The sequence below is a fragment of the Brassica oleracea genome, chromosome C3, assembly GCF_000695525.1.
Source record: "Brassica oleracea var. oleracea cultivar TO1000 chromosome C3, BOL, whole genome shotgun sequence".
Classification (NCBI taxonomy): Eukaryota; Viridiplantae; Streptophyta; class Magnoliopsida; order Brassicales; family Brassicaceae; genus Brassica; species Brassica oleracea.
Genome location: NC_027750.1, coordinates 15287934 through 15298526, shown reverse-complemented (window position 1 = coordinate 15298526; position 10593 = coordinate 15287934). Strand labels below are relative to the sequence as shown.

The window sequence follows — 10593 nt, the reverse complement described above, 5'->3', positions numbered from 1 at the left end:
TTTTTTTTTTCAAAATCTAAATATCCGAACCAGATCCGAAATAACCGAATCCGAACTAAAAATACCCGAACCCGACCCGAAGTATAGAAATACTCGAACGGGTTCTATACCTCTATACTGAAATACCCGAAAATCTGAAGTACCCGATCCGAATCCGAACCTGTAATCAAGGCTAAACTAAATCGATAATTATTATCCCCTAGCTATATATGGGCTTAACGAAATTGACAATAGTTTTGGGCTTGTCTACATAAGCGATTGATTAAAATAAATGAAAAAGAAAAATTCAAAAAAAACCAGCCAATAGAATTATAACGTTTTTCCTGAGAAGCTCTATATGAGTGCCACCTCAGCAAAAATCACTAAAGTGACTTCTCTTTTAATGTATAGGAGGATTACACTTTTATTAAACTAACTATTAAATTGATAAATAGTGTACAAAAGAATATTTCCGCTCTTTCCTTAAATAAAAGTTATGGAATTGCCTAATATGGTTAACGTATATATGACAATTAATGATTATGAATAATAACTATTTGATAATAATTTTTGTATCTTAGTTTTTTTTGTTTAATTTTATATTATTAAAAGATATTAAACAACCACATTAACCATATAATAAACAAAACTATTTTTTCTTACATGTTATATTTTGAATTTTTAAAACGACTATAAATTACTAAAAATGTTAAATGTCTCACACTAAAAGTTTTTGATCAATGGTTCAACTTATTTTTGGTAATAACAAGATACAATGGTCATAAATCGTATGAATATGAAGTCTTATTTACTAGATATTCATATTATATATTAATATAGTTTAAAATTAAACTATATAACATAGAAAAATACTTAAATATGATAATTTCGAAATTTGTATTGGAAAAGTATTGAAACCTTAATATTTTAATTTTGAAATTTGCATTAAAAAATCACACATTAGAAATTTTGTGTTTATCACATGAGTATAAATTCTCAATAATAAATATTTATATTGAAATATACTATATATCTATGTTCATGTCATTTTAATTTAGTTATATACCATATAACATAAATAAATGATTGTTTCGATTTATTTACTAAAAATGTATCCTAAATAAACAAGATGTATTGTCTTGATTTATGTGTTTACTCGAATTTAATTATATAAATAATACGTAAATGAATACAAATAAATAATAATAGATAAAAATTATTTTTATATATAATATTCATCTCGCGCAATTACGCGGGTCTTAGGCTAGTTAAATATTAATAGTCGTGTCTCAGTATATTTAGTTAAAATGTCTATTTAACCTAGGGCTTATTTGCGAACTAACTATATTTTCAATACAAATTAGGTAAATGTCATTGATTTTGACATAATATAGTTTCTAATATTTATGCCACAAAATACCCGGTTTTGTCCCTTCTCTTTACAGGTATCAGGGAAGTGTGTGAGGGAAATAACGTGGCCAATAGAATATAAGGTCAGGAACACTTGAAAACTATTCCAAATAAAAGAAAGAAAAGTCATCCACGTAGACATTTATTGATCACATGCATATGCACCGAGTGTTCAATACCATATCCTTAATGTAGTCCTACGACCTCTAAATATTAAATATAACTCAACCTCAATATTTAGATACTAAACTGTATCTCAATCCCACCTCAACTCATAAATACTAAACCCTAAACCCAAATTAGTAAACCTTAAACCCAAATATAAAACTCTAAACCCAAATAAAATGGAACAAAAGAAATAACATAATACATATTGATAAAATTATGAAATCTCTATGATTGCATGGAAGAAGTTAATACTGAGTCCAACCATATTCCCTCACTTTCTAAATACTAAACCCTAAACCCATTTTTAGTAATTTATTACCGTTTGTAAAAATTCAAAATATAACATATACATAAAAATCTAAATTTTTATTATATGGTTATTGTGGTTGTTTAATTTATTTTAAAATTAAATAAATATGATAGAAGATACACTATTTTTTAATCAAATCTTTATTATTCAAAATCATTAATTGTCATGTATGCTTCAGCCACATTAGGCAATTTCGTAAATTTTATTTAAGGAAATAATAAAGTACATTAATGATGAATTTATTGTTACTTTAATAAAAAGCTTATTATATAATTAGATAGACCAACATATTTCTCTAATGATTCTAAGAATCATCTTAGTGATGACATGTGGCTACAAAAAAAAAGTTGTAATGCTTCTCAAATAATATATATAGGAGATTTTAAACATGTGATTTAACAAAAACGAATTTTCCTTTTATATAAACTAGGATTCAGACCCCGCGAATTCGCGGAGAAGCTATATATTAAATTTTACATATAAAGTGATTTTTAAAAAATAAACTATAATTGATACTAAAATTAGATAGATAACAAAATAAAACACAAGTTTTTAAAAAAATATAAATTTTATATAATAATATCCTTCAAAAATTAGTTTAATGCTATAAAGAGTATATAAATATTCTTAAAAATCAAATATCTCGTCATCATTTTATATTGCACTATTTATCAACAATTCATTCGAATCTTAAGATTACAGAAGGAAAAATTGCAAAATAAAATATAGTGGAAATACATGAAAAGTAATATATATGATCATAAAACTATTAAAAGTGAAAATGTGTATAACCATAAAATGGTGAAACAATAAAATTTATATGAAAAGAGACAAGTGTTAAAAGATGTTACCCCAATAGACTAATTTGTTATGATGAAAATATTCATACGAAGAACTATAATGAATAAACATAATTGTATGATGTGTTGTTGGCTTTTGTTTCATACATGTTTGGTTGAGCATTGAAGATATGTAAAATTTTGGACTACTTGATATTTTCACTGATTTATAATATCTTTATAACATATGTTTCACGAGATTTTATATCAGCGTATGAATTAAGTTTTATATCAGTAACTCTAAACTGTTGTGTAGTTTACACTATTTTGAAATTTTTAGAAATATAAAATTGTTTTTCAAAACTATAATGTGAAAGCACTATAAAATTGAAACCTACAATTTAGAATATATTGTATAAAATGAAATCAATAAATTAAAAAAGACACTAGTGTTTAAATGTTAACTTTTCATAAAATAATTGGTTATAATCACACAAAACTATACATTGATTATAAAAAATTTCTTTCTTTTCAGTTTCAAGATTCAAACCCATGAATCGTTTTATAAAATTGTTGATTTGTAATTAATAAGCTTATTTTCCTAGAACTCTATGTATTTTGTAAAATCCAATATGATCATTAATCACCATACTTTCTATGAAATTGTAACTTTATAGTGAACTAATTTGAAAAATAAAATAAGCAATTGATCTGGTGTATCCAAAGTGATGGTACTTTCATGGCATTTTTCCACTCTTCATCTCTTTCACATATATACAATTTATAACACATGCATCTGTATATAGACTATGTATTTTATTGTTAACTGCAAGATTGTATATCCTTATAGAAGTTAGGGTCATTTACATAAATGATTAACATTTGAAGATTATATATAGAACTGAACAGTAGAAGGTTTAACACGTTGGATGACATTGTTATGAACTATGAAATGGATAATGGTTAGTGTGCATGACATCACCCTTCTAGTATGTCGATCATTATCAAACAGTGCATAACACGTAATTCATTTGTAAGATAATACAATACAAATTTCCTTCTTTTCAAAGTTAAGGAACAAAGGATATAAATTGATATTTTTATGTTTATGTATTTTTCCAAAGGTTTTTTATCATCTCGAGTAGTGGTAGTGAATCTATCTGTCTTTAAACTTCCAAACCTTACAAATGTTAGCATTGTAACATTACAAACCTTACAACTTCCAAACCTTACAAACCTTAAAACTTAATCTTTGACATTGCCCTGTCTTGTAATAATGTGAACACAACAAACTAATGCACATTAGGTATAATCCATTGCAACCTTTCATCAACCTCATTGTTTCAGAAACCTTCAATGTCAACTACGTGTATTAAAAGGGAGAGACTGGTGCATCAGTAAAGAAAAACCTTATATTTACTCTTTACCAGAACAAGCTGCCCCGGGACCGGGACGGGGACCGGAAACTGGGATGGGGACCGGAAACTGGGACAGGAAAAAGGCAAACTTAAAATTCGTAGATACGGGTACGGCATAGAGATGGCAATATATATATATATATATATGTTTATATATAATGTAAAAATACCTATAACTCAAATTATTAAGACCTCTCACATAAGAATTAACAGTTTTAAAAACAGCTAGAAAACAACAGAATAAACTAATAACCTAGTAGTTATACGACCAATAAGAAAATAAAAAATCAAACAATCGATTATATTAACACCAGGACACATACATCTAAGTAAAATGCAAAGGGAAACAACAAAACAAAACTTCATTGAAGAAAGCAGAGAAGAGGCATGTGTGTTGTTTATGGTCTGGACAAAAAAAAAACAGGAAGATGACACAAAGTCTCAATATGTTATTTCTCCTTAAGTAACTTAGCATAGAGAAAATAACGAATATAAAGGCGAAGAGGCAAAAAAGATTAAAAGGTAATTAATTAAAACCATAAATTTTATTTTCCTTTCTAATATTCGTAGCCGGCTAAGCAGCACCGAAACGTGGAATACGATATATTCATTCTCGAAACGTCTCTGTTCTCACCCCGATCCGTCCCCGTCAAGTGTTGCCTTCCCTGCCTTACACGAGACGCGCCGGGGACGTTTCCCAGCCGTACCCGTGCCGTACCCGTCCCCTGCCGAACCCGGTATGCGATACGGCTCCAAGTTGGCGTACCCGTGACGTTTATCGTCCTTCTCTCTACTTCTCTGTGAAAGCTTTTCTTTCACATGTTACAAGAATTTGATGAAACTAAAAATATGATCACAACTTTTGATGAACTCATTGTTGATTTCTTACTTCGTCTGTTTTTACGGTCTTTCTTTTTGAGGGACAAAGAACAACACAACTATATAAATTCTTTAAATCACTCAAAACTCAAAAGCATATAATTTACATTAATATGTAGCTTCTATTACGAAGAGATTATACTTGTATTGTGATTTGTAATTTCATAAAGATCGGGTTCCCATAGAGTCGTAACGTTGGAGTCCCTCTACTTCTTTTACAACTCCAAACTTTCCCACTTCAAGGCACACGCGTGAGTGATGCACTTATGGATGTTATTAAGGCTGTGCTGGACCATACTCGTTAATAATTTTTTCTTTTCCTCTTCAAACTCCTTTAATCATAACTCAACAATCTGGATCATTTTTTTTTTGAAAAACTTGAAAATAATACATAAGCGACTCTCAGATCAATTCTGCTGGAAAACATCAAACGGTAATCAACAGAAATACAGAAACGCTCAACGAAAATTGAGTAAAAATACATTTCAATTAATTAACTGCAGTAAAAAAACTTGGGAACATAGATTGTTCTTTGGCCAAAAAGACTACGTGATTCACTCCATCTCCTCCCACGCATGTACCAAACAATTAATTTCTTTTGAAAAGTCTGTCCCTTTAAATAAAACAACAAACTATGGATTGATTGATTTCCATATAATAAACGAAGTACAAAATCCCAAAGACAGATATACATGTACGACGATGGTGATGAACTGTCTGAGAGGAATTCTTACATCTAAAACTGGACGAGGATGATGGAAAATATAAAGAGATAGATTGATGATGGAATATGTAAAGAGATAAGAAATCTGAAAGTTTAATGTATGGATGGATTTTAGAGACGCGTTGAATCCGAACGGAGGCAAATGAGGTGTCCTTTGAGAAGAGGCGGATGTATAAGGGGTGCATTGTTCAGAGAGCAGTTGACTGAGACGCCTTTTGGTGAACGATATTGATGACTTCGGATCTTATAAATGAGAGATGATCATGTCCGTTAGATTACAAAGTATTGATAAACTTAACCGTGAGATTTAAATTTTATTTTCCTATAAAAAAATGATTACGTCATCTAACTTAAAAATTGGATTTGCTATTATATATAGATTTTAATTTCTAAAATTTTGCTCCATATTTTTAAAAATATACATTAATTAAATTAATTTGCTTAAAATATTTAAAATCAAATATATCATTATTTCATAAAAACTACGGGATTATACTTTTTATAATTTGAAAATTTTCTATTTCTACATAATTCTTCTCACAGTTTAAGAATTTTTTTTTTTTTACATTGTAGATTCATAGCTTTAATACTATTTAAATGCCCCCAAAATCTATATAAATAAACAACTGATTCTGCTATACCTAAACTATCAAATTATTGACACAAATCTAAAATAGCATGCTATCATCTATTGTTCATAGAATTTTTTTTTTTTCATAAAAAATTAGGTTCTTTCTTCGTAGGAAAACAACTCTCATAATTTTCATCAAGGAAATTCATTCTTCTTTGCATACATGCAAAATCAAAGCATACCTCATATGAGGTTTCGGTGAAAATATCTCAAAAGAGTTGTTTCATCAAGGAAATCAAGTGCTTGTCCTTGGGATTGCATGGAGATGGAGTCCTCCTTCAATATGAAGCGGAAGCATTCTCTTGTAACGCACGTTACTCTTCTCATCAGCCATTTTGAAGCGAAAGAAGTGAAGAAGTGCCATTGATACTATCTTCATTTGCCGGTATGCGAAATCCTTGCCAAGACAGATTCTTGGACCAGCCTTACATACACAGTCAAAGAAAGAAAACATGTTAGAAGATAATGTCTTTAGTTTCTTAACCTCATACATAACTTGTCCAAGAGAGAGATGTACAAACATGAAAGCTTATGAATTTGAAGGGTGATTCTGGTTGGAACTTGCCATCCTTAAGCCATCTCTCTGGCTTGAACTCCTCAGCATCTTGTCCCCATACATAAGTCATCCTTCCCATTGCATAGGCCATGTAGTAGACATTATCCCCTCTCTTCACTCTATGTCCATCTGCGAGTATGTCATCATTCTCTGCACACCTCATGTCCTAGAGAAGGGACCAAAAAATAGATATTGCATCTGTTGTTCAATCACATAATAATCTTTAAGGAAGTGGTCATTTTACCACAGGCACAGGAGGGTAAAGCCTCAAGGTCTCAGACAAGGCTGCATGGAGATACTGCATCTGATCAAGAGCCTCTTCATTTATACTTTGAACAAAACCGCTTACATCGGTTGTTCTCTCGTGACTTGATGTCACATCTCTGATCTCTTGTAAGATTTTCTCCTGAACAAGTGGGTTCTTGCAGAGCATGTACAAGAACCAAGAGAGAGACGCAGCGGTTGTATCCTTTCCAGCAATCATAAAGTTCAAGATTATATCCCTCAAGTACTTATCATTCATGTTCTCCGGATCTTTCTCACTCTCCACTAGAAATCTTGCTAGTATATCCTCTCTAACAGCCTAAGGACAACGCCAAAAGTGGTAAGAACATAAAGAGAGTGTAAAACATAAAGAGAGAACTCACAGTGTTTTGTTCCTTGGCAAGCTCTTCTCTTTTAGTGGTAATGAGTCTGTAGACAAACTTGTCTATAGTATCAATACTCTTCTTGAGTCTTGATTGTGATCCGATGTTGAGAAACCGTTTCAGCTTCCAGAGAGGATCGATGAATCGTAAACTAGTTGCAACGTTACCTTCATCAAAACCTTCCATGAACTCTTCCCCTTCTTTGCTAAACCCATCCAAACATTTTAACTCCACACCAAACCCTACTTTGAAGATAGACTCCAGTGTATATCTCATCAACATATCCTAACACCCAAAACAAAAGTACCCTTTTGAGTTTCATTAAATAAAACGTTGCAAGTTTCCATATTTAGACTTACTTGAGCATCAAATGATTTTCCAGAGAGAGCAAATTCAGAGACAAAACCAACAAGTTTACATGCATTTGTCCTAAAAACAGAGCAGCTAAAGTCTCTCAAAACTCTGGTAGAGAACTCAAAGCTCGCGAGCTTTCTCTGCTGTCTCCATTTATCTCCATCAACAGCGAAGATACCACGTCCCAAAAGATCCGCAAGATTCTCACGACTGCTGTGTCCTTTGCTGTAGTTATCGAATCTTGTCTTGAGAATATGCTCCACGTTGCGAGCATCTGCAGTGAATATCTCGCTCTGTCCGGGACTCAAGAACCTGAAGGTTGGCTTCTTCGTAGCGAGCTCCGTCTGGTAATCGTATAACTCTTGGCTGTGGAATAAGAGGTCAAAGACCGTGGCGTGCACTGGAGAGTAGGCCTTGTTGCGTATAGACTTTCCGGTGAAGATTCTGATCGTTAGGTAGATTGAGAATGACAGAACGATGAAGATCGTGGCTGCTAGTGCGATGGCTATGGTCGCTAAAATCTCCTCCATTCTTTTCTTACTTGGCAGACTTTTCTTTTTTTGGCTTCTTATTCCGTTGTGAACTGTGAAGTCGAGTTGGAGAGGTAAACAGATTTCACCGCGCGACGAAGAAGATGATCTAGTTGGGCCCATAGTTAAGCCCATAATAAAGTGCCGGCCTTCTGAAACGAATTCGAACCCTCATTTAGAATTTTTAAGTTTTGGTTTTTGATTTTCAGGTTTTTGTTTTTGATTTTCAGCTTTTGCTTTTAGTTTTTGGTTTTGATGTATTTTTTAGTTTTTCAAAAAAAAAAAAAAAAATCAATACATGAGACAATCGGCTTCTTCTTGTACTGTTTTCCTTTCTTTTGTCTTGTGTTTTTGTAGGACAATGGTTCACTTCTAACCTATGTGCATTCACGTTTAAAAATCACTTTTGCATATAAGGGTACGGTTCTCTTTACAACCATGAGAATAGTAATAGTGTCATCTCCTGTCACCCGGTTTAAAAATCAATTTGTGTAAAAATCGTTTAACATATGCTTTTTGAATAGAAGTTCACTATATTCTTGAATTTCTATCATTCCTAGCTATTCAGACTTACATCGTCAGAATATGAAACCACTCTTCATCATACTTTGTATTAAGAACCTATGAGATGTAGCACAGCTCCCTCTGTACATGGGGAAACCAAAACCAAAAGAAGTAGAGAGAATGAAGTTAGTCAGATTTAAAGAATCAAGGAAGTGGTTATAGTACATGACTCTGCCGCTCAATTACGCGAAAGCCAAACTAAACCGGCAGTTCATGAGGTCTTCGTCACTACAAGGAAAGATGATGCTAGCATGGAGTTGTTAACGAGGCAATGGGGATCATTGACAAAGGAAAAATAGATCATGGTATGGTAGAGTTGTTCTGATTGATACAGATGGTGACAATCAGACTCCGACAGAGAGGGTTCTGATATGAATGGTGACAACAGATCACATTCTTTGGGTCCCGATAGTGAAGGAAACCATGAAGCTGATGTGAATCAGAAACAGGTGGTCACAACGGTTAAAGCTACTTAGCAAGATCTTTCTCTGGATCGGTAACATATTCCAAGTCATTTTTTTTTTCCATTACAAAAACACGTTAGAAGTAAGATATATAGATAAGGCAGGGCAAATGGTACGGTTGTAATTTTACGTGGAAATGCGAAGCTTAATGAGTTTATTAAAAAAAACTTATATTTGAAATTTTTGTGATGTCTATTTCAGGAAAAAAGCATATCCATAATGTGATGCAATGATAGAAACGATATAATGAAGGGTAAGGAGAGGGCTAACTGGCTAGAGATGGGGCTTAAAAATAGACAGCAGAAAGAGTAAGTCATTGGAATCATCAATGGATAATCTGAAATTAATATGAGAGGTTTTCTGATGGTGAGAAGAGGAGTAGAATCTCCTTTGACAACAATCTCATCACTATGAAAGCAGTAACAACTCCAGGATTCTTACCTCTCCTAACTCTGGTAAATTTCTTGGCATTTATGAACTCTTATATCTTTGTTTTTAGTGGTAAATGTCTTTTAGTTAATTAGGTCTGATCCAATTTTGTAATTGTATAGTAGAGATATAATAATAGAGTATAATGATAACAAGTTTTGAACACTTTTGTAGAGAAGCGTGGATGGATGGGGTTTCATTTCGGTTTTGACTATCTCCTCCAATTCCATTGATGCCTCTTGATACATAGTTTGTGTTTGCATTTTTTGGGCTTCAATTGAAATATCAATACAATAAATATCAATTATTCTTGGGTTCACCCCACCAACCAATAGGATTGTCTTATTTCATATTCGATATCTTTTTAAAAAAAAAACAAAATATTGTCAATTTAATTTATCTTTTTAAAATTAAAAGTTAAAGAGAAATAAATAAAAAATAGTAGTAATTACAAAAAAAAAGTATTTTTAACGTCATCAGCAAAACATTAAACCCTAAATCCTAAACTCTAAACCCTAAACCCTTGGGTAAACCCTAAACTCTAGGATAAATCTTAAACTTTAAATCAAAATCACTAAACACTAAAACACTCAAGGGTTTAGGGTTTAGGATTTAGGGTTTAGATTTTTAGGGTTTAGTGTTTTTATTTAGACTTTAGGATTTACCCAAGGGTTTAAAGTTTACCCAAGGGTTTAGGGTTTACCCAAGGGTTTAGGTTTACCCAAGGGTTTAGGGTTTAGGATTTAGGGTT

At 32.0% G+C, this 10593-nt stretch overlaps 1 protein-coding gene across 1 annotated transcript; it reads right to left on the bottom strand.

Annotated features, from left to right (window-relative positions):
• Nucleotides 1-6377: 6377 nt before the first annotated feature.
• On the bottom strand, nucleotides 6378-8422 carry LOC106331733 (cytochrome P450 704C1-like). The gene is made up of 5 exons (XM_013770138.1): nucleotides 7861-8422; nucleotides 7502-7786; nucleotides 7099-7437; nucleotides 6820-7020; nucleotides 6378-6722 (listed from the first exon to the last, which is right to left on the bottom strand). The coding sequence occupies exons 1-5, from the start codon at nucleotides 8383-8385 to the stop codon at nucleotides 6534-6536; spliced, it is 1539 nt and encodes a 512-aa protein (XP_013625592.1). The 5' UTR covers nucleotides 8386-8422; the 3' UTR covers nucleotides 6378-6533.
• Between the last annotated feature and the right edge of the window lie 2171 nt (nucleotides 8423-10593).